The sequence below is a fragment of the Schistocerca gregaria genome, chromosome 2 (assembly GCF_023897955.1).
Source record: "Schistocerca gregaria isolate iqSchGreg1 chromosome 2, iqSchGreg1.2, whole genome shotgun sequence".
Taxonomy (NCBI): Eukaryota; Metazoa; Arthropoda; class Insecta; order Orthoptera; family Acrididae; genus Schistocerca; species Schistocerca gregaria.
The window spans coordinates 786,889,167-786,914,969 of record NC_064921.1 but is presented as its reverse complement, the minus strand read 5'-3'; the positions used below and the strand labels follow the sequence as shown (position 1 = coordinate 786,914,969).

At 42.9% G+C, this 25,803-nt stretch overlaps 1 protein-coding gene across 1 annotated transcript in view; it reads right to left on the bottom strand.

Annotated features, from left to right (window-relative positions):
- LOC126335045 (probable cytochrome P450 6a13) overlaps positions 1 to 12,914 on the bottom strand; it is a 66,767-nt gene extending 53,853 nt beyond the window's left edge. The window contains exon 1 of the mRNA XM_049997915.1: positions 12,195 to 12,914. Within this exon, the coding sequence (XP_049853872.1) occupies positions 12,195 to 12,505 (311 nt within the window). The 5' untranslated portion in view covers positions 12,506 to 12,914. The remainder of the gene's footprint in view (positions 1 to 12,194) is intronic.
- Between the last annotated feature and the right edge of the window lie 12,889 nt (positions 12,915 to 25,803).

Genomic DNA, 25,803 nt, shown 5'->3' with positions numbered 1-25,803 from the left:
CTGCCAAGGGAGAGGTCACCATGAGAAAGAGATTGAATAACCAAAGAAAGGATAACGTTCTATGAGTGGGACACAAAATGTGAGAAGTCTGAACGTGGTATGGAAGCTAGAAAATCTGAAGAAGAAATGCAAAGGCTCAATGTAGATATAGCCAGGCTCAGCATAGTGAATTGGAAAGAAGACCAGAATTTATGGTCAGATGAGTACAGGTCATTATCAACAGCAGCAGAAAATTCTGTAACGGGAGTAGGATTCGATATCAATATTAAGGCAGGATGGAGGGTATTTAATTTTGAACAGTTCGGTGATAGGCTTGTTCCTATCAGAACTGATAGGAAACCTACACCGACAACGACATTTCAGGTATACATGTCGACGTCGCAAGCTGACGGTGAATAGATAGAGAATATATATATATATATATATATATATATATATATATATATATATATATATATATATAGGTGTTACAGAAGAAATAATACGTGACAAGAATCACTTTAGGCTACTTATAGAAAACACAAACTATGAAGAAGATGAGCCAAACCTCGACCCAAGAGAGTGTGTACAGATGAGAAGAGACGAGCAGTTGGCGAGAATAACAAGAAGTACTGGGAAGAACGGAAGAAAAAGAAACACCATAAGTCTGAAGTTGTATGCGGTCCATAGCTGGCCAAATTCATATATATATATATGATACTGCTTTGAGGAATAGCTCAGAAGGCACTTGAGCTGAAGAGGAATAGAAATCTCTAAAAATAGCGATCATAGTTGTTGGAAACAAAAACATAAATACAAAGAAGGTAACTGTGAAGAAACCATTGGCAACAGAAGACATATTTCAGCTGATCATTGAAAGAAGGAAGTACAAAAATGTTCATGAGAATTTAGGAATACAGATATACAAGTACCTTGGAGCGAAATAAATTTACGTGGAATAAGTACCTTAAATCCCTCTATGATTTGGAAGACTTGCCTGGTGTGATAGAAGAAGAAACATGAGCCGATATAGAAGAGATAGGGCGTTCAGTATTAGAATCAGAATTTAAAAGAGCTACGGAAGACTTAAGTTTAAATAAGGCAGAAGGGATAGATAACATTACATCCGAGTTTCTATAATCATTGGAGAAAGTAGCAAAAAAACGATTATACAATTTGGTGTGTAAAATGTACGGAGTCTGACCATATACCATCTGACTTTCGGGAAAATATTGTCCATAAAATCACTAAGACTACAAGAACTACCAAGTGCCAGAATTATCGCACAATCAACGTAATAGCTCGTGCATCTAAGTTGCTTACAAAAATAATATACAGAAGAATAGAAAAGGAAGTTGAGGGTGTGTTAGGTGACGATCAGTTTTGATTTAAGAAAGTTGAAGATACCAGAGAAGCCATTCTCACGTTGCTGCTGATAATAGAAGCAAGGTGAAAGTTAAATTAAGGATTTGTCTATCTGGAACGTCCGACAACGACAAAAAGGTCCAAGATGTTCGAAATTCTGAGGAAAACAGCGGTATACTACAGGGAGAGAAAGATAGTGTACGACATGGACAAGAGCCAACAGGAATAACAACAGTAGAAGACCAAATAGAAAGTGCTCGGATTAAAAAGGGTGTAAGATTGACATGTAGTCTTTAGCCCCTACTGTTCAATCTATACAAGGAAGAAGCAACGATGGAAATAAAAGAAAGGATCAAGAATGGAATTAAAATTCAACATGAAAATACATCAGTGATAAGATTCGTTAATGACGTAGCTATACTCAGTGAATGCGAAGAATTACAAAATCTGCTGTGTGAAATAAACAGTTGTAATTAGTTTGTAATAAGAATCGAGATGTTGTTGTTGTGGTCTTCAGTCCCGAGACTGGTTTGACGCAGATCTCCACGCTACTCTAACCTGTGCAAGCTTCTTCATATCTCAGTAACTACTGCAACTTACATTCTTCTGAATCTGCTTAGTGTATTCATCTCTTGGTCTCCCGCTACGATTTTTACCTTCCACGCTACCCCCCAATACTAAATTGGTGATCCCTTGATACCTCAGGACATCTCCTACCAACCGATCCCTTCTTCTGGTCAAGTTGTGCCACAAACTTCTCTTCTCCCCAGTCCTATTCAACACTTCCTCAGTAGTTATGTGATCTACCCATCTAATCTGCAGCATTCTTCTATAGCACCACATTTCGAAAGCTTCTCTTCTCTTCTTGTCCAAACTATTTATCGTCCATGTTTCACTTCCACACATGGCTACACTCCATACAAATACTTTCCAAAATGACTTCCTGACACTTAAACCTATACTCGATGTAAACAAATTTCTCTCCTTCAGAAACGTTTTCCATGCTATTGCCAGTCTACATTTTATATCCTCTCTACTTCGACCATCAACAGTTATTTTGCTCCCAAAATAGCAAAACTCAGTTACTACTTTTGGTGTGTCATTTCCTAATCTAATTCCCTCAGCATCACCCGACTTAATTCGACTACATTCCATTATCCTCGTTTTGCTTTTGTTGACGTTCATCTTAAATCCTCCTTTCAAGACACTATCCATTCCGTTCAACTGCTGTCTCTGACAGAATTACAATGTCATCGGCGAACCTCAAGTTTTAATTTCTTCTCAATGTATTTTAATACCTACTCCGAATTTTTCTTTTGTTTCCTTCACTGCTTGCTCAATATACAGATTGAAAAACATCGGTGAGAGGCTACAACCCCGTCTCGCTCCCTTCCCAACCACTGCTTACCTTTCATGCCCCTCGACTTTTTATAACTGCCATCTGGCTTCTGTAAAAATTGTAAATAGCCTTTCGCTCCCTGTATTTTACCCCTGCCACCTTCAGAATTTGAAAGAGAGTATTCCAGTCAACATTACCAAAAGCTTTCTCTAAGTCTACAAATGCTAGATACGTAGGGTTGTCCTTCCTTAATCTAGCCTCTAAGATAAATCGTAAGATCAGTATAGCCTCACGTGTTCCAATAATTCTACGGAATCCAAATTGATCTTCCCCGATGTCTGCTTCTACTAGTTTTTCCATTCGTCTGTAAAGAATTCGCGTTAGTATTTTGCAGCTGTGACTTATTAAACTGATAGTTCGGTAATTTTCACATCTGTCAACACCTGCATTCTTTGGGATTGGAATTATTATATTCTTCTTGAAGTCTGAGGGTATTTCGCCTGTTTCATACATCTTGCACACCGAATGGTAGAGTTCTTTCAGGACTGGCTCTGTCAAGGCCGTCAGTAGTTCCAATGGAATGTTGTCTACTCCGGGGGCCTTGTTTCGACTCAGGTCTTTCAGTGCTCTGACAAACTCTTCACGCAGTATCGTATCTCCCATGTCATCTCCATCTACATACTCTTCCATTTCCATACTATTGTCCTCAAGAACATCGCCCTTGTATAAAACCTCTGTATACTCCTTCCACCTTTCTGCTTTCCCTTCTTTTCTTAGAACTGGGTTTCCATCTGAGCTCTTGATGTTCATACAAGTGGTTCTCTTATCCCCAAAGTTCTCTTTAATTTTCCTGTAGGCAGTATCTATCATACCCCTAGTGAGATAAGCCTCTACATCCTTACATTTGTCCTCTAGCCATGCCTGCTTATCCATTTTGCACTTCCTGTCGATCTCATTTTTGAGTCGTTTGTATTCCTGTTTGCGTGCTTCATTTACTGCATTTTTATATTTTCTCCTTTCATCAATTAAATTCAATATTTCTTTTGTTACCCAAGGATTTCTTCTAGCCCTCGTCTTTTTACCTACTTGATCCTCTGCTGCCTTCACTACTTGATCCCTTAAAGCTATCCACTCTTCTTCTACTGTATTTCTTTCCCCAATTCCTGTCAAATGTTCCCTTATACTCTCCCTGAAACTCTGTACAACCTCTGGTTCTTTCAGTTTATCCAGGTCCCATCTCCTTAAATCCCCACCTTTTTGCAGTTTCTTCAGTTTTAATCTACAGGTCATAAGCAATAGAATGTCGTCAGAGTCCACACCTGCCCCTGGAAATGTTTTACAATTTAAAACCTGGTTCCTAAATCTCTGTCTTACCATTATATAATCTATCTGAAACTTGGCAGTATCTCCAGGCTTCTTCCATGTATACAGCCTTCATTTATGATTCTTGAACCAAGTGTTAGCTATGATTAAGTTGTGCTCTGTGCAAAATTCTACCAGGCGGATTCCTCTTTTATTTCTTACCCCCAATCCATATTCACCAACTACGTTTCCTTCTCTCCCTTTTCCTACTACCGAATTCCAGTCACCTATGACTATTAAATTTTCATCTCCCTTCACTTTCTGAATAATTTCTTGTATTTCATCATACATTTCTTCAATTTCTTCGTCATCTGCAGAGCTAGTTGGCATATAAACTTGTACTACTGTAGTAGGTGTGGGCTTCGTATCTATCTTGGCAACAATAATGCGTTGACTTTGCTATTTGTAGTAGCTTACCCGCATTCCCATTTTCCTATTCATTATCAAACCAAGTCCTGCATTACCCCTATTTGATTTTGTGTTTATAACCCTGTAGTCACCTGACCAGAAGTCTTGTTCCTCCTGCCACCGAACTTCACTAATTCCCACTATATCTAACTTTAACCTATCCGTTTCCCTTTTTAAGTTTTCTAACCTACCTGCCTGATTAAGGGATCTGACATTCCACGCTCCGATTCGTAGAACGCCAGTTTTCTTTCTCCTGATAACGACATCCTCCTGAGGAGTACCCGCCAGGAGATCCGAATGGGGGACTATTTTACCTCCGGAATATTTTACCCAAGAGGAAGGCATCATCATTTAATCATAGTGTAAAGCTGCATGCCCTCCGTAAAAATTACGGCCGTAGTTTCCCCTTGCTTCCAGCCGTTCGCAGTACCAGCGCAGCCAGTCCGTTTTCATTATTGTTACAAGGCTAGATCAGTCAATCATCCAGACTGTTGCCCTTGCTTCTACCGAAAAGGCTGCTGCCCCTCTTCAGGAACCACGCGTCTGTTTGGCCTCTCAACAGATACCCCTCCGTTGTGGTTGTACCTACGGTACGGCTATCTGTATCACTAAGGCACGCAAGCTTCCCCAGCTACGGCAAGGTCCATGGTTCATGGGGGGAGGGGTGAAGAATCGAGAATAAATCGAATAAAGACGTGAGTAATGAGTAGCAGCAGAACTGAGGACAGTGAGAAATTGAACACAAGGATTGATGGCAACTAAGTAGAGGAAATTAAGGAATTCTGCTACCTAGGCAGCAAAATACCCAATGACGGGCGGAGGAAGGAAGACATCGAAAGCAGACTACTGCTGACAACATGGTCATTCTTTGCCTAGAGAATCAACTTGTATCAATCAAACATAGGCCTTCACGTAAGGAGGAAATTGCTGGGAATGTACGTCTGGAGTACATCATTGCACGGTAGTGAAACTTGGAGCGTGGGATAATCGGAACACAAGAGAATTGAAGCACTTGAGATGTGGTGCTGCAGAAGAATTTATTTACTTGGATTGATAAGGTGAGGAATGAAGAGGTTCTGCGCAGAAACGGAGAGCAAAGGAATTTGTGGGAAAGACTGACGAGAAGAAGGGAGAAGATGATACGATGTCTGTTAAGACACCTGGGAGTAACTTCCATGGTACTAGAGGGAGTTGTAGAGGGTAAGAACTGTAGAAGAAGACGGAGATTCGAATACATCCAGGAAATAATTGAGGACGTAAGATGCAAGCTCTGTTCTGGGATGAAGAATTTGACAAAGGAAAGGAATTCGTGGCGCGCCACATGATGCCCGCCGCAAGGGCTGATGGCAAAAAATTACTTAATTCAAAACTATGTTGTACATTATATTGTTTTCTTTATTCTTGTTTGTAAATAACTGATATCGGCCGGAGAGAAGGATTTCCTAACAAAATTATGACCGTTGTCTTCGGCCTCAAAAGTCCGGGCTGTCCTACGTTTCGGAGTTTAGGGCACTGCTTAAAGAGACTAGCATTCAGTGGCAGTCAGCTGTAGATAACGACGGTGCAGTGCTGTCGCCAGCCAGTGTACACGAGCAGATAATTCAGGGCCTTAAAATACTGTACGGCGGTGACGGCGGCAGTCGGTTTTGTGCATCTACATTAGTAGGTCGTCTTAACTATGCGACTGCGGCGAAATACAAGATAAATGCCTGTACAGTACTGCGACGAAATAGTAGTATAAATGAAACGCCCATATAACTAAGAAGAAATGACGTTTAACTTGTTACTGTTTGTTATTTTATTTTGGTTCTAGTGGCATGTCAATATTAATCAAACGTTTTGACTAGTTTATTGCAGTGAACACTTCGCCAAAATCCAAGGTTAATTTGAGTGTTAAAACCTTGTAAGATTGACGAAAAATATCAAAATTAATAACTATTCTAATTTCTTTTTGAGTAATTCAGTAATTTTGGTTGCAAAAGTAGAAGAACAACATTGTGGTTTCTCGCTTACATTTTATTTACTACAGGCAAGCTGTTAAATATCATGGACAGTCGTGTTAATGGGCATGAGTGAACATACAAAAAAAAAAAACTCTGAGTTTTCAGATACAAGGTAGGAGGAGAGACAGCATCGGTCGTAAGCTTCTGATCTGTTTACTGCAGATCGCTTTCGGCTACTTTGTAGCTATCTTCAGTTATATCGAACTCATGACGACTCATCGTAAATAAAATCACACATTGTACCACTTGACATTACTGACAGTTTAACAGTTTGTTGTTATCTGTAGTGAGAAGTGGTACCACGTGCGATTTTATTTACGAAGAGTCATCATGACTTGGATATAGTTGCACTGAAGATTACACAGCTGATGCAATTAGAGGAGTCGAGAATTGTGTGGAAATTGTCAAAACCGCGACAGCGTGGATCCCAAGGCAACATAGTAGGTTTTACAGCGCATATTTCGCGAAATGACGATGACGAGAAAATCAGAAACAGTCGCTCTCACACAGTGGCTTGCCAGCTGTCATTCCTGCTACGCAACATTCGCAGCTGAAGTGCCGAAAGCTGGTCTGTAGAGTTACTAAAGTACCTTTCTGCACACCGGTAGGTAGCCTGCACAGAATCGATACGCGTGCGACAGCATGCTAACAAATATCTTTCAAAACGCAACGTGTAAGAATGGGATTTTTCAGTTGCTCATACCTTTTGTTCTGTTGGTGACAGAAGGGTACTGCTATTTCTTTATGATAGCCCTTGGGCTGGGGGCCATTTGTATACTCAACAGAAGGACCGTCTTACTGTCACTATACTCAGTACTTGGGAAAACTATAAAGATTACACAGTTCCTCACACTTGGGAAAATGGAACAGATCGGTTGATTCTCTTTGCATCTCATCTGGTCTACAGTGTTTTTAGGGGGTTTATGGAGGCATCATTAGTTCATGGACAGTTCCTGAGAAAACGTGGAAAAAAGCACTTGTTCACCATGTTTTCATGTCAAAACCGAGCGACGGAATCCTAGATGCCTACGTACAACAAATGGCTTTAATTTATACTATATAATCCTATGAGCCAAATCTCAAACAACATAAAAAATTTCTTGATATCTTTATCCATTTCCGAGATACGGAGGTTCAAAATCATGCTACCTGTATATGTAAAAGATCTAAAACCTGGTGTGAGACGAAAACGTTGTTTATTAAGTGACGTAGCACAGACAAATATGCTGTAACGTGTCTGCATTATCGTCCCGTGTTGTACAACTGAGGCACATGCGAAGTTTTTTGCAGGTAAAATCCGGTATGAGGTGTAAAATTGGTCCGTTATTTCAATTTGACATAAGTAAAACATCCAAATTTCACTGACCAATTGAGTATGCCATAGTGACCCACTCGGTGATCGTTTCGTATGTGTTTTGACTTAAAATGTAGTATAGATGCACCAGTAGCATGTAGTATGACATGTGAAAATTGTATTGTTCCTATGATTTCCTGGACGATGGGTTAGAAAGAAAACCGGCAGGAAGGAATGTATGAAATTCAGTACAAGGAATTTGTGATGCATTTCTTGACATAAAAGCTACGTCATATCTAAAATGAAATTTCAATTTGAGCAGTTTCTTCCTGAAGCACAGCAATTAGCAACCGGAATACAAAAGAATTTCATTTATGATTTCCAGAACAACAAGAGCTACATGCAGCGTACATTGGATATCAGTGTTCACTTTTACACGAGTCACTAAGATTGAAAATGAAATGTTCCACGAAAGGTACTGGAGGCGTGAACAGTTATACTTCTACAGTATGATGAAACTCCTCAACATAATAGGTGTAGTAGAGGTTGTGAAATAAACAGTTTACAGAGATGGGAGTGGCACGACCAATGTTTTCTGTTTAAAGAATAATACGCTGCATTTCTGAAAAGCTGAAACTACTGTCTTAGCTAGTCTGCGATTAGATTATGCGTAACTGTGGCGTATTACAAAGAGCTAGCTCTGTCCGTCCAAGAGCAAGTCTTTCGTTTAATTTGAAGGCGCTATAGTGTGAAGTGTGGTTGCGGGAGTTGCGCTTTGACGCGCAATTCATAGCACACTATCCACGAAATATTAAGTACCAGTATATAAGCGACTCCACTCTTTCTGAAGTTATGAGAGAGCGAAAGCTTACCTACGAATTAAACAGTACAAAATCACAGTTCTCAGAGTCGAAGCACATGAAAGGAATATGATGAACGAGGAATGAGAGAGCTATCATTGTACCCTAGTGTCCATTTGATACATTCTGCTCGTAGATCAGTAGAAAAGGAAAACTAAGAACAAATGTTTAAACTTAAGATGTCAGAGATGGCAAGGAGCTTTCATGGACAGTTGCTGGGAATAGGAACAGTATCTTGAAAAGAGGATATTATAAGAACAGCACCAAAAATAAAATTTGGAAAACGGAATTTAATTTTGTAACGTGATTGATGAGACACTACAGGTAGGAGGTGAAATTTGTTATAAGAGCAACTAAGTAATCAACAACACATGAAGTAAATACACTCCTGGAAATTGAAAAAAGAACACATTGACACCGGTGTGTCAGACCTACCATACTTGCTCCGGACACTGCGAGAGGGCTGTACAAGCAATGATCACACACACGGCACAGCGGACACACCAGGAACCGCGGTGTTGGCCGTCGAATGGCGCTAGCTGCGCAGCATTTGTGCACCGCCGCCGTCAGTGTCAGCCAGTTTGCCGTGGCATACGGAGCTCCATCGCAGTCTTTAACACTGGTAGCATACCGTGACAGCGTGGACGTGAACCGTATATGCATTTGACGGACGTTGAGCGAGGGCGTATAGTGGGCATGCGGGAGGCCGGGTGGACGTACCGCCGAATTGCTCAACACGTGGGGCGTGAGGTCTCCACAGTACATCGATGTTGTCGCCAGTGGTCGGCGGAAGGTGCACGTGACCGTCGACCTGGGACCGGACCGCAGCGACGCACGGATGCACGCCAAGACCGTAGGATCCTACGCAGTGCCGTAGGGGACCGCATCGCCACTTCCCAGCAAATTAGGGACACTGTTGCTCCTGAGGTATCGGCGAGGACCATTCGCAACCGTCTCCATGAAGCTGGGCTACGGTCCCGCACACCGTTAGGCCGTCTTCCGCTCACGCCCCAACATCGTGCAGCCCGCCTCCAGTGGTGTCGCGACAGGCGTGAATGGAGGGACGAATGGAGACGTGTCGTCTTCAGCAATGAGAGTCGCTTCTGCCTTGGTGCCAATGATGGTCGTATGCGTGTTTGGCGCCGTGAAGGTGAGCGCCACAATTAGGACTGCATACGACCGAGGCACACAGGGCCAACACCCGGCATCATGGTGTGGGGAGCGATCTCCTACACCGGCCGTACACCTCTTTTGATCGTCGAGGGGACACTGAATAGTGCACGGTACATCCAAACCGTCATCGAAGCCATCGTTCTACCATTCCTAGACCGGCAAGGGAACTTGCTGTTCCAACAGGACAATGCACGTCCGCATGTATCCCGGGCCACCCAACGTGCTCTAGAAGGTGTAAGTCAACTGCCCTGGCCAGCAAGATCTGCGGATCTGTCCCCCATTCAGCATGTTTGGGACTGGATGAAGCGTCGTCTCACGCGGTCTGCACGTCCAGCACGAACGCTGGTCCAACTGAGGCACCAGGTGGAAATGGCATGGCAAGCCGTTCCACAGGACTACATCCAGAATCTCTACGATCGTCTCCATGGGAGAATAGCAGCCTGCATTGCTGCGAAAGGTGGATATACACTGTACTAATGCCCACATTGTGCATGCTCTGTTGCCTGTGTCTATGTGCCTGCGGTTCTGTCAGTGTGATCATGTGATGTATCTGAACCCAGGAATGTGTCAATAAAGTTTCCCCTTCCTGGGACAATGAATTCACGGTGTTCTTATTTCAATTTCCAGGAGTGTAGTAAATGAAAACATTAAATAACAAGAAAAAAATGTTCTCTAAAAGAGTAATAGTTTAACATCGAATACAATTATGTATGTGCTAGGAAGTTTTTTCTGAAAATATCGTAGTATGGAAGTGAAACGTAGATGATGGGCTCTGTCGGAAAGTGGAGAACACAATTTTTTGAACAATAATAAAAAAAAAGAAACTTGATGATTTCATATGTAGACTGTGTAAGTACTGAAGACATTTTACGATCTCTCGGTGCAACTGGCATCACAGCCAAGTGAAAGGAATCCAAAGGGGCTAGCGTCAATGTTTAGTGCACTGAACAGAAATGTTGTGACAGGTACTTACAAAGAAAATCAGGTACAGAAGTGTCGGCGTGGATACCAACGCCCTTACACAAACGCGAATGGACATACAAAGAACAAAGGGGACATAAAAGCCAATGATGACGTCTAAAACAACTTGCTGAAAAATGAGAGGTGAAAGTTTCAGTTGAAAAGACGAGTAACAGGCACCTTACTTACAACATAAAAAAGCGGTAACTGTGCAGATGTGACTCGACTTCCACATTATATAATGGCGCAGAGGGCTGCTTCAAGGTAGCCTCCCGTATCCTTTCCTCCACATATGTCCATTCGCCTTCGTGTAAGTCCGTTGGCTTTCATACCGGCACTTCAGTAGCTGATTTTCGTTATAAGTACTTGTCACAACTTTTCTGTTCTGTGCATTAATCATTGACGCTAGCACCTTGTGATGCCTTCGAATTGGCTGTGGTGCCATTTGCACCGAGAGGTTGTCAAAGGTCTTCAGTTCTTACACAGTCTAGAGATCTGATCTTCAAGGTTCGTCTATGTTATTATTTTTGAAAAAATCTATTCTCCACTTTTCGACAGAGCTCATCGTCTTCATTTCGCTTCCATGCAACGATACATATCAGGCAAATATTTTCAGAAGAAACTTCCTAGTACCTAAATTTGTATTTGATGTTAAATTATTAAAATTTCTGAAAATTTTTTTGTTGCTACTTAATGTTTTCGTTTATTGCTTACTTCATGCATTGTTAATTACTTACTTGCCCTTATAGTAAATCTGACCTCCTATTTGTAGTGCCTCACTTTATAATCTTGCCCTAGCATCAGCCACTTTACAATACTAGATTTCATTTTTATTATTTTACTTTTGGTGATGTTCGTACAATATACTCCTTTCAAGACACTATTTCTATTGCGATCAACAGTCCAGTCCACTCTAGCTGTTTGTCATCTCCGACATCGTGAGTATAAACATTTGTTCTTAGATTTCCTTGCCTGCGGATCCACGAACAGAATGAATAAAATGGACACTAGGCTACAATGATATCTCACTCACTCCTCGTTCGCCATATCCCTTTCAAAAATGTTCAGATGTGTGTGAAATCTTACGGGACTTAACTGCAAAGGTCATCAGTCCCTAAGCTTACACACTACTTAAACTAAATTATCCTAAGGACAAACACACACACCCATGCCCGAGGGAGGACTCGAACCTCCGCCGGGACCAACCTATTCCTTTCATCTGCTTCGACTCTAAGAACTGTGGTTTGGTACTGTACAATATGTAGATAAGCTTCCGCTCTCTCATAACTTGAGAAAGAGTGGATTCACTTACGTACCTATATTTCGTACTGCAACAACTGGTTAGAAAAATTATCGTTTTTTAAGACAGTATTTTCAGCACATCTGCCATAACAAAACGGTTAAAAAATCAATTTCTCCTGTACAAGTGTTTGTCAATGGTATGCTCTTACCTGTCATGGAAATGTCCAAAGTCCCCAACAAATATTCTGTTGATGAGTCCGAGATCCCTCACGACAAGACACGGCGTCATCATGAGGTAGAACCCTCCAAACGGCAGCCCCTCCAGCTGGTGGTAGACCCTGTCCAGTGCCTCTGGCAGGCATTCCTTGAGTAGAAAAAAGCGGCGTGTGTTTCCGAAGAAGAGTTCCGGCTTGGGGTGCGGGATCCCGAGTTTCCTCCAGTGCTGGTTGACGAAGTACAGGTACAGAAGTAACAAGGCAGCAGCCACTACGAGCAGCACAAGACTGTACCAGAGCCACATTCTGGGGCAGTGTCTGCATTCGTTAGTCACCAACTGGATGCAGTGATGTGCCTGACCAGCAACTCTGCAGGGAACAGTTTAGTTGGGGGGATAAACGTTTCTACTTCTTAGCTGCAGATCGAAGGTTTTCGCATTTACTATTCGGCACACGCTGTAGCGTAACTTACGTAGGAAACAGTTAATGTTCGTAGCTTACCACGCGTTAATTAGATGGCATCGATCACGCATAAGGCACGTTTACAGGAATCTCGCACTGTTGTTTGAACGCTGCTGAGATCCAGAACGGCGATACGTCATCCGACACGAACCCCGCGCCCTTTCACTCCTACTTAGGCAAGCGCTGCCTGATTGCCGCGGAATGTCTATCGCGAATCGGTCTTTGACGAGTGAAGCTTGCGATGGCTACTGTCTGCCTCTGAATACGCCAGGACGGCCTCGGATACGCAGCGGTGTCGGAGGGCAGATAAGGGACCGCGCAAGTCACTGCAACTAAGTATTTTGAACTTGACCGAGGCAGTGACGTAATATAATCGCGAGACAATCTGCTGTGCACACACTGAAGACTCCCGCAGCTGCTGGCGAACAGACCCAGGTCCTACAAGCTCTCACTTCGTAACAGCTTTTCCGTAAGCGCTGAAACCGAACAAACTGTGCCGGTTGGATTAATGGCACATGGCGTTCATAGCATAGTGACAGTAAGAGGTCATTAAGGAGCTGTGTTCATTGCGTTTCTGAACGTGGCCATAGAGATACACGGGTTGAACGAAATTAAAGAAACATCGCCAGAAATGGGTGCTTGAAGATAAATGCAGGTGATAGGCAAGATCTCAGGTTGTACTGTTGTATCTGACCACGAAACCCGCCTGTTCAATGTACTCAGTACTCTGTGAGAGTTAGTCGGTCTCGGGAAAGAGTTCTGTATACGAGGGTGATTCAAATGAAAACCTTAAATATTTTTTTAAAATTATTATTTCTTGTGAAGAACTGGTACAAAGCTGTATCACTTTTCAACATAATCTCCCCCACGTTCAATGTAAGTCTCCAGAGCTTACAAAGTGTATAAATTCCTTTAGAAAAAAATTCTTTTGGTAGACGGCGCAACCACTCATACACCGCGTGGAGTACCTCTTCATCAGAACAGAACTTCTTTCCTCCCGTTGAGTGGTCCAAACATATGGAAATCACTTGGGGCACGATCTGGTGAGTATGGTGGATGAAGAATACACTCGAATTGCAGGTCTGTGAGTGTTGCAACCGTTGTACGGTCAGTGTGGGGCCTTGCATTGTCATGATGCAAAAGGCCACCCCCTGACAGCAATCCACGTCGCTTTGATTTGATTACAGGCCACGTATGATTTTTTAGAAGATCTGGTTACGATGCACTGGTGACAGCGGTCCCTCTAGGCATGTAATGCTCCAAAATAACGCCTTTTTCGTCGTAAAAGAGAGTCAGCGTAACCTTCTCTGCTGATGTTTCTGTTCGAAATACCTTTGGTTTGGTGATGAGGAATAGTGCCATTCCTTGCTCGCCCTCTTCGTTTCCGATTGGTGGAAGTGAACCCAGGTTTCGTCTCCAGTAACGATTTTTGCAAGGAATCCATCACCTTCTCGTTCAAAGCGCCGAAGAAGTTCTTCACATGCATCAACACGTCTTTCTCTCATTTCAGGAGTCAGCTGCCGTGGCACCCATCTTGCAGACACTTTGTGAAATCTGCACAATGTGGTGTACTGACCCATGACTAATCTGTAAACACGCTGCAATGTCATTCAGTGTCACTCGGCGGTTTTCCTTCACCATGGCTTCAACTGCTGCAATGTTCTGTGGACCTGAAAGATGAGCATCTTCCATGAAGTCAGACCATTTGCGAACTTCCTACTCCATTCGTAGACTTGCTGCTGTGACAGACATGCAGCACCGTACTGAACCTTCATTCGTTGCTAAATTTCAATAGGTTTCACACCTTCACTACGCAAAAACCGAATAACAGAACGCTGTTCTTCCTTGGTGCAAGTCGCAAGCCATCTTTATACTGATACTGCGACGGTATGTGTGCGTGTGCACTATGCTACCACCTACAGGCCATTCTGCACGCTGTTTGTAGCACGCTAACCAACTTACAGGATAACGGCGCGAGATTTCGATTTTTTATTACAAATTTAAGGTTTTCGTTTGACTCACCCTCGTAGTTGAGTGCATTATGCCAGAGCTAAATAAATTCGAATGTGAGCAAATTGTTGGTGGTTATATTGTGGGGTCATTCCGTAACCAACAGAGCCGAATAGTTTGGTATCTAAGATTTATACCGCATACAGGAAAGGGGGGAAACATCATTTGCTAAGCTACAACCTGGACGAATGTGTGTGTTAAGTGATGGTCACGGAGGGTCTCTGAAGAGAAATTTGGCGAAAAATACTAAGTACAACAGCTCAAAAGGTCACTCCAGAACTGTATTTCACCGTCACGAAACTTGCAGAACCTAAACAACAAAGGGAACTCCGTAAGCAGGGAATTACACGGCGGGCTGCGATTCCCAAACCAGTCGACGGTACTGCAAATGCCCGTAACAGGAAGATGCCTGGCCTATGAAGTAATGGTATAGCCTTATTTGGTCGAATAAGTCTTGTTCAATACTATTTTCAAGTCTGGCCAAGTTTACGTCTTGGGAGTGAAAGATGGTGGGCATTCGGTGATAGTTTTGGCAGCCATTTCGTAGTATTCCAAGGGTCCCATTGATGTTTTGCAAGGTTGCATTATTGCCAAGAATTATGTGAAGATTTTGTCTGATCGGATCCATCCCATGGTACAACTTTTGTTCCCCAATGGTGATGCTATGTTCCACGACGACAAGGCTACTGTTCACCCAGCTCGCATCGTCCCAGTCTACTTTTGTGAACACTAGCAGGAATTGTCGCATCTCCTTTGATCACCGTATTCATGAGATGCCAATATGTATTAGACATGGTAAAGTGTTATGTTTCTGGTCCAACCGCTGTATGGTTCTCTCATAAGGGTACGTCTCTGACCGGAAAATTGTCACATCGCTAAGTCGTTTACATCCTTGATGCTTGAATGAAAAGGTAATGTTTCCTCATTCGTAACTTGGGTTTCGGTGGAAGTATTTTAGCAGATAAGGCACAGATATTCTCCTTAGATTTTGTACTTTAATTACTGATATTCAGTTTTCCACATGATCACAAGACAGTTGACTTCTATACGCTTCTGAGAAATATGTTTCCAGAGCCCATCAGCAAAGAAGTTTCCATTCTGTTTCCGTAACCAGATTCTTATAGTTGCCTCAACTTCTTCACCAGTACTGTCCCCGCAGTTCTTCCATGACTGGAAACAGTGCTATCAGATGGGGCCAACTCTGAACAGTATGGAGTGCCTTGCAGTGGTGAACTAAAGTGGTAGACGTTTCGTTGCGATGAATTTCTCTTACATTGCTGTACTGTGGGAAAACATTTCCCCATTCCTGTCAGATCCTCCTTAGCCGTGGTATTAACGTTTACAGCGTTGTGATGCGTCGCTCTCAACTGCTTCTTTTCCCATGTTCAGGGTAATCATCATTTGTAACGTCATGTCATGATTGTCAGAGACGGCAACTGGATCCTGCGTTTGTTTCTTTGCGCTTTCCCTTGTGTCGACAGTCCAGGGACTCACCTTTCGTCTCTGGTTCGTAGTGCTGTACTCGTGTTTCCTTCTCTGATACAACTGAAGGCAGAATGAAGTCGTTGTCATTTTCGTAACGTGAATGTAGTTCCTGGAGTCTGTGCATCTTCATTTCAAGCCTTAGCATCTCGGAGACACATTGTGCACACAGATCTTCCGACAACGGAGAGAAACAACAATGCACCCACACTTTCTTGTGCAATACATTCTCTGTTGAATTTCATTCGGTGTCACATCCTCCTGTAGCAGGCCGTTGCGTAAATGGTATTTATCGATTGTCTTAGAACGGTACTTTTCAGAACACTGTAATAATACTGCCAACGGAGCTATAGGGAGAAGTGTGCTGAACATTTCACTGCCAATAGTATAGCGCTGCTGCCAATTCCTGAGGAGTCACGAAATTGGAGACATCTCTTTATTTGTCTGTACAGAGATCGCCGTTTGCCAGGAGAGAGGTGGAGGATCGGGGGGAGGGAGGGGATCGCGCCTCCCTAGCCCTAAAGGCAAGGAAAAAAATATAATTTAGTAAGGTAGTTTGCTTTCAATAAAATGGTTTAAATGTCAGGTTTTTAGCAGAGTCGGAACTGGAACTTTTTTACGGCTACTTACAAATGCCAATCGTCTTCCTTAGCCTCAAGTGTACTATTCCCACGGAAGCTCTTGGTCAGTAACTGGCCATCTACATGTACTTCTGTACTCTTATGAAGTACATGGCCCAAGGTAGCCCCTTTGTACCCAACATTATGGTTGAACCCAGTCGCATTCGCGTAAGGATCTTAAGAAGACCGTGTTATTAATGCCTTTGCGCAGAGCGTAGTTATTATAGATACCTTTCCCTCATAGTCCCTGTTGGAGTGATAAGTGAGGGGCGAAAATACATTTATAGAGTCCTCATAAAAATGTGTTATTTTAAATTTGTAAATTTTCGCATGGTAGTTGGTTTCAGCGTCTGTCAGGACAGGTTATTCAGTAGTTCCATGACGGTCTCCGGTGGGTCATACGAAAATTCGTCCATTCACGCTACCCTTCATTGAACTGGTTCATAACTGCATCTTAGTCTCTTTGGATTGGTCTTAAACAGTTACGTAATATTGTACGACGGAACACACAACTGTTATGTAAACCCTTCTTTGCAATCTGACTCCATTTTACCAGCATCCGAACAAAGAACTGCAGTTTCTCAACTGCTTTACTACGGCTTCCCGCAGCTAGTTGCATTCAGATATTTGTCAGAGCTGACAATACTCCTGATTTAGTGGTACTTTAGTCAAAGGACACCAATAGTTTTTTCGTTTTGTGAGTTGCAAAACTTTACATTTCTTAAAAATTTAAAACACGTGGCCTGTCATTGTACGAACGTGCGTGCAGTCTCATCAAAATCCAAGTATATGTTTGTGCAACTTTTTCAAATTCTACTTCTTTCTAAGTAAATGCAACATCTGACAAAAATCTGAGCTTACTATTAACATTGTCTGCGCGAGCTAGCATCCCAAAGATGTTCGGGCTCACATGCGGTTCCTCAGTTTCGGAACGTCTGGACTCAGACTCGTCTAGGGTTTGAACCGCATTTAACCCTGATACTTCTCCCTGGCCTCAACAGCTTCTACTGGGTTTCCCTGTGACGTAGGTTCTCGTCTGTCTCACTCGCACACTACAGCGCCTAGGCTTCAAACTGGCTATGAGCACTATGGGACGTAACATCTGAGGTCATCAGTTCACTAGAACTTAGAACTACTTAAACCTAACTAACCTAAGGACATCACACACATCCATGCCCGAGGCAGGATTCGAACCTGCGACCGTAGCAGTCGTGCGGTTCCGGACTGAGCGCCTAGAACCGTTAGACCACCGCTGCCGGCGTGCCTAGGCTTCATTCAGCACAATAGACGCCTATTAATTTCCCAATCTCATGGAGAATTTGCGCTTTTCGTGACACACGGTCCTGGACGACAGGGTTTCACAATTCCTGAAGGGCTGTCTCTTTCGGTCACATACACACATCAAAAAAAGTTTTGCGTCACCTCGTTTCCGAGAATTCCGAAACCTGTACAGAAAATTGGAATAGAGATCAACATAATTATCATTTTCGCTCTTTCTATTGGTCATCCAACCCACAGACTGCATGTTGTACCACCATACAGCGAGACCTTCAGAGGTGGTGTTCCAAATTGCTGTACACACTGCTACCTCTAATACCCAGTAGCATGTGCTTTTGCATTGATGGATGCCTGTATTCGTCGTGGTATAATCTCCACAAGTTCATCAAGGCACTGTTGGTCACCATTGTCCCATCCCTCAACGGCGATTCGGCGTAGATCCCTCAGGGTGGTTGGTGGGTCACGTAGTACATAAACAGCCCTTTTCAATCTATCCCAGGTATGTTCGATAGGGCTTTTTTCTGGAGAACACGCTGGCCACTCTAGTCGGGCTATGTCGGTATCCTGAATGAAGTCGTTCCCAAGATGTGCACGATGGGGGTGCGAATTGCCGTCCATGAAGACGAATGCCTCGTCAACATGCTGCCGATATGGTTGCACTATCGGTCGGAGGATGGCATTCACGTATCGTACAGCCGTTACGGCGCCTTCCATGACCACCAGCGGCCTAAATGGGCCCAATATAATGCCACCCCAGAACAGCAAGGAACCTCCACCTTGCTGCACTCGCTGGACAGTGTGTCTAAGGCATTCAGCCTGACCGGGTTGCCTCCAAGCAGGTCTCCGACGACTGCCTGACTGAAGGCATATGCGACACTCATCGATGAAGAGAACGTGATGCTAATCCTGAGCGGTCCTTTCAGCTTGTTGTTGGGCCCGTCTGTACCGGGCTGCATGGTGTCGTGGTTGCAAAGATGGACCTCGCCATGGACGTCGGGAGTGAAGGTGTGCACCATGCAGCCTATTGCACCCAGTTTGAGCACTAAGACGACGTCCTGTGGCTGTACGAATAGCATTATTCAACATGGTGGCGTTGCTGTCATGGTTCCTTCGAGCCATAATCCGTAAGTAAGGGCCATCCACAGCAGTAGTAGCCCTTGGGCGTCCTGAGCAAGGCATGTCATCGACAGTTCCTGTCTCTCTGTATCTCCTCCATGTCCGAACAGCATCGCTTTGGTTCACTCCGAGACGCATGGAAACTTTCCTTGTTGTCAGCTCTTCCTGGCACAAAGTTACAAGGCGGAAGCGATCGAACCGCGGTATTGACTGTCTAGGCACAGTTGAACTACAGACAACACGAGCCGTTTACCTCCTTCCTGGTGGAATGACTGGAACTGATCGGCTGTCGGACCTCCTCCGCCTAATAGGCGCTGCTCATGCATGGTTGTTTACATCTTTGGGTTGGTTTACTGACATCTCTGAACAGTCAAAGGGACTGTGTCTGTGATACAATATCCACAGTCAATGTCTATCTTCAGGAGTCCTGGGAACTAGGATGATGCCAAACTTTTATGATGTATGTACATAAACGAGAGCGAAAAGCTCGTTAAGTCACACCTTCTTAGGCATTATCATATGACGTGAAGGACAAGGGCCCTTGAGTGTAATTCTAAATGTTTCCATGAATCGTCAACCACAGCTACGTGCTGTATCCTCCCAACTAAAAACTCATCAATACAGTTACAAATTACGTTTGATACTGTGAGTATCCCAAGTCGTCACGTGTTAGGACACACGTTATTACCTGTAACATTCGAGAGTAAGTATATCAAACTGCTTGATCGTAGTGACTATGTTGCAGCTACCTCCGGTCTTGTAGAGACAGAATTTTAAAGTAATCGCAGCCCGCTGACAATGTTTCAAAAAGTCTGATCGTCGTCGCAGGGCGCAAGCGCATAGCGTGGATGTCCAGCAAGTGTTGAGGTCTGCGTGTCCAACGCGAGCAGTCGGGTTGGCGCCATGCACCGGCCGTAGTTCTTCGGTTGAAGTTGTTAATTCGTTTCCATTATGGTCATTAACCCTGCGTTTGTTTGCTTGAGCGTTTCTGTGTGAAAAGTTCGATGTCATATGGTAGCATACGGAATATAATTACCTGACCATATCTTTGTTAAATGTGTTCGTTTTTAGTAGCACATTCCACAATGGATCTTACTGTTCCTGATCTGTTAACAATAACGGTTCTAAATCGGACTCGACATTATTAGCTTCCTTAAATTGTCTCGCACTGGGTTACCTGTTTCTTAATTCATGGAGATGTGAGAGGCAACTGTATCGTAGTAACGTAACATGGACCCAGCGGTCGCGTTACAGCATCGTTGGTGGGGACAACTAGGGCAGTTTATGAACAGTTACTTTGAGAGTGAAATTTATACTCTGCAGTGGAGAGAAAGTTTCATTCAAGAAACATCCCCCAGGCTGTGGATAAGCCGTTTCCGCAATATCCTTTCTTCCAGGAATGGTAGTCTTAAAAGGTTCGCAGGACAGCTTCTACGAAGTTTGGAAAGTATTAGCGAAAGTAAAGCTGTGAGGAGCGGGTCGTAAGTCGTGCTTGGCTAGCTGATTCGATAGAGTCCCTGCCTTCGAAAGACGAAGGTACCGAGTTTGCGTCTCTGTCCGGCTCACAGATTTAATCTGCCAGGATGTTTCAACAGTTACCTTGATTATAAATTAGATGTTCAGTGTAAAGCTAAATAACAATGGCTGGACTTAAAGATAATAGTGAGGGTATTAATGGAGATGACAGTGGCAATGAGGACAGTATTGGAATGTACCTTATTAATGAGTAGGAACAAATTAGGAGAATTGAAAATATAGATGCGGCGGAAAATGGAAATCCAAATTCCAACGTAGATCTTTAACCATCTGAGGCAGAGATAGAGAATAATCAAGTTGACGTCGAAGGAAGAGAGAATATGCTACAGGATTTTTTTCAAAATTGGAATACCAAACATGACACCTATGATAATAAAACTCGGTGATAATAATCAAAACTTGAGCACGGGTTTGAACGAATACCTTAAGGACACTAGCAGAAAGATCGATGATTTTGAGGAAAATCGGAATAAATACTGTAGGAAGGTAGTCAATCAGTGAAATAGATTTGGACAAAAGGTTTGAGGGAAACACAGCAGATTTTCATAAAATTTTACATATTCAGTTCTGTAATTTTGCGCAGGAATATAGTAAATTTCTCGACGAGAAACAATCAGAGTTTATAAGCTAGGTCATGAGATACTGCAAGCAGAGAGGAGCAGCTGTAGTTAAGATTCAGACACAAGTAAACTCAGACGCCATGTTGAGGCTGCCGCTCATTCATGTCAGTTGTGTGATTATTATCTTAGCAGCTTCAAGTGCCGATATTCGGTCACTTAGGCGTTTGCATGTTTAGGGGAATTTCTTCTTGTTTAAAATTGTAGAAAGCATTGTTGAATGGAACACAGCGATAGATGTAAAATGTTGAAAACCAATAAAAAGAATCTAGATCACGTTTTCAACCGATCTTTTATTTGTTGGCAAGTGAAATCCGTAGAAATACGGACAGTTGTAGTTCTACGGATCTCGCTCCGTCTGCGCCACCTGCAGCCGTAATTGCGGTGTAAACCTGAAGATGGTCCGAGGAAAGGGCCGAAAGCGGTTGACTACAAATACATAATTTGGAAACGCTCTCGAGACTGTTTTTATTGATTTATAACTGTTATCGTTCGATGTCTTGTTTTCGAACGTGATTGACGTTCTGGTTTGCGCACCGGTCTCGACTTGATTTTTGCTATTCGGACGTTTCCGCTGTTGACAACTTGGAGTGGCCGGGACAGGATAACACCAGCGAGTCTCATACCCGCGTATAGCGGCCTGATTGCACATTGATGGCTTTATTGATTTGCGGCAGCAGCGTATGTAAATTCAACAGCAGCAACTACTGCAACAACATGCTGAGCCTATGTAGGTGTTGGAATCACGGGAGCAACCTCGGCAACTGGTGCCACCGTCTCCGGTACCCCCCCCCCCCCCTCCACCCCCCCCCCCCCGATTTTGGGCAATTTCACGTAGGTACAGAGAGGTGGGACAATTACCAGAGGCGTTTCTTCCTCTCCAGCAAAGGAATAAAAGAGGCTCATACGGGTGCACCCCTCCTGTCTTCCTTTCTATACAGTTCGGTACCGAAGCTTTGTCTGCACATGAACCCTGCCTCGTTGAACTTTGATAAGTTGTGTGCCGCCTTCCGCCCCCATTTTCAACGTAAATCTCATGATGCGGCAGCGTACCTTGCATCCAGTCAACATCGAAAGTAGAATAACGAGTCATACGCGGAGAGGGTAACGGAGTTACAGTGTTTGTTTGGAGATTGCAAGTTTGAATGTATTCGGCGTGGTGTATCTCCAGCAGGTTCCGCTTATCCTTGATGCAGTTATTCGCTTGGCCCGAGGGGTCGTACAAGCCGTCTGCGGCGGCCCACGAAGCTGTTGTTGATGAGTACCACGTAACGGAAGAGGACTGTAGTTCTTCCTGTAGTACGTCGTCAGACGAGACAGCAGATACTCGTTCCTTAGGGCCTGACGTGCCTGGGTCACCTTTAATTGTCCAGAAGCGGTCTCACCGCCACTCTGTTAATCACCTTAATAAGGTGGATGCCAGAAGCCAGTTTTCCCGGTCGTCGGATCGACTTCCTCGGAAAAGGCGCTGTGGTCGTCGCAATTCTTGATCCGTAAGGAAGACAGTAACGGCAGTTCTTCCTCGGCGTCAGATGGTTCCTTTGATTCTAGTACTTGTCCCGGCTGCCTCACCAAACTGAAGTGGGGGAAATGTCAGCATTAAAATGAAATTTGTTTCAAGTGCAACGCAGCACTGGTGTCTGTACTAAGCAGCGTCTTGTTCGCAATGTTGAGCAATGTTGCCATTTTCGCGCCAAGCTCACACATCTGGCAGACGGCACATAAGCGTGTGCTGCAGTCCAGTTACTACGGACGAGAAATATCCATTTGCGATCTTCGCTGGGCCGAGAAAAACATTTGGGATGTGCTACGGTTTCTCTCTATGCGCGACATCTGCAGAAACACACTGGTTGCCCTGGGTTATCACAATTATTTTATTTCAAAGTTAGCTATCTAGTAAAAAAGCACGAAAAAAACAATTATCACCCAAGCACCTACATAGCATGCATCCCCTTGGGGTTCCGTAAAATGTGGTTGGACTTATTAATTAAATTAACTACGTCAGTTCTTTGGGGTTCGAACCACACCCGCTGCACTATTCCCAATAATTTTAAATAAATAGATGTTAGCAGACGGGAATAATTTTTCGTGAACACAACACAGTTTTAACTAACTGGAGTTTATTTTATCTTGTTCACCACAGATATGACTGAAATACTGCTAAGTGTTCCAGATTTGACCTTAGACATTTACCGAGATAGCTCAACAGCGCCGCTCAAATATTAATCACAATCATTCAGCAATTATTCACTTAACGTTTCTTTTAAAATAGCTGAAACCCCTAGGAGATCAAAGTTCCGAGAGGAGAATACTTCCTGAAAAACAATAAGAATAAACCAGACACAACCCGAAGTACAACCGCAAGCTGAAATCACTGTGTCCCACAGCGATTGTTCAGAGATTAAGTTCGACTCGGCTTCGAGGTACGAAAATATTCTCGTGCGCGGAATTTTCACAAGTCTCACATACGTACAGCAGAGAATTCTTCAAAATCCAGCAGCACCCAACTGCTGAAAATCACAAGTTCCACACGTCTTCCCGGTACGAAAATATTCTAAGTCCAATTCGTGCACGGACTTTTGCCAGTCACACGTGCTACCCCTTCCAGCTCAACTGAAAAACTGCCCCCAACCACAGAAAATGGATGCCCTTAAAAGCCCTCGGTTAGAACACTCTGAAGTCAAATCAAGTTTGTTTGCACATAAAATTTATTTTTACACTTAAGATAGACACAATAAAATGCATGTAACACTTACAGTCTGACGGAAATTTTCCGCTGAATTCAGATTCATCAACAGAATTTCTGTACTAGGTCTTATTCTCATATTATTAAAATTTATTTGTTTTTATATGGAACTTTTCATTATTTAAAATAATTTCAATCTATAAATAACTGATATTATTATTGTATTACCTATTTCCTTATGTCTACTTTTCCGTACTGCCGCTATCTTTATAGTTCGCATTTATTTTCTATCACAATTCTTCATTTTTAATCACGAAAACAGCATTCCGGCTCCTTATTTGAATCTTCAAAACATGTAAAAATGTTACATAGCTAACTTCATACTACTCATTCAGACATTTCATTTGACACCTCGTTCGAAAATTTTGTCGAAGCGTCTCCAAGATGTCCAATTTACAATCTTACTTAGTTATAAAAATACTGAATTTATTATAATTCAAAAACTACTAGGGCGACTGGAGGCTTGTTTATATGAGCACAACCGGCAAATTATCTGCTTTAAAATGAGCCTACAAGTTCCTTTGTGCCGCCTTGTGATCTGTTTTTATTTATTTCTACGTCATACATTCACTTTCCACTGTCCGATCGGAGCGTGGAATGTCAGATCCCTTAATCGATGAGGTAGGTTAGAAAATTTAAAAAGGGAACTAGATAGGTTAAAGTTAGATATAGTATGAATTAGTGAAGTTCGTTGGCAGAAGAAACAAGACTTTTAGTCAGGCGAATTCGGGGTTATAAATACAAAATCAAATAGGGGTAAGGCAGGAGTCGGTTTAATAATGAATAAAAAAAATAGGAGTGCGGGTAAGCTACTACAAACAGCATAGGGAACGTATTATTGTGGCCAAGATAGATACGAAGCCTACGCCTACTACAGTAGTACAATTTCATATGCCAACTAGCTGTGCAGATGACGAAGAAATTGAAGAAATGTATGATGAGATAAAAGAAATTATTCAGATAGTGAAGGGAAACGAATATTTAATAGTCGTGGTGACTGGAATTCGGTAGTAGGAAAAGGGAGAAAAGGAAACGTAGTAGGTGAATATGGATTGGGGTTAAGAAATAAAAGAGGAAGCCGCCTGATAGAATTTTGCACAAAGCACAACTTAATCATAGCTAACACTTGGTTCAAGAATCATAAAAGAAGGTTGTATAAAGGGAAAATTGGATGGAGTATATAGAGGGTCTATACAAGGGCAAAGTAGTTGAGGAAAATATTATGGAAATGGAAGAGGATGTAGATGATGATGAAATGGGAGATACGATACTGCGTGAAGAGTTTGACACAGCAGTGAAAGACCTGAGTCGAAACAAGGCCCCCGTAGTAGACAACATTCTTATATATATAATAATTCCAATCCGAAAGAAAGCAGGTGCTGACAGATGTGAAAATTACCGAACAATTAGTTTAATAAGTCACGGATTCAAAATACTAACGCGAATTCTTTTCAGACGAATGGAAAAACTGGTAGAAGCGGACCTCGGGGAAGATCAGTTTGGATTCCGCAGAAATGTTGGAACACCTGAGGCAATACTGACCCTAGGACTTATCTTAGAAGCTAGATTATGGAAAGGCAAAACTTCGTTTCTCGCATTTGTAGACTTAAAGAAAGTTTTTGACAATGTTGACTAGAATACTATCTTTCAAATTCTAAAGGTGGCAGGGGTAAAATACAGGGAGCGAAAGGCTATTTACAATTTGTACAGAAACCAGATGGCAGTTGTAAGAGTCG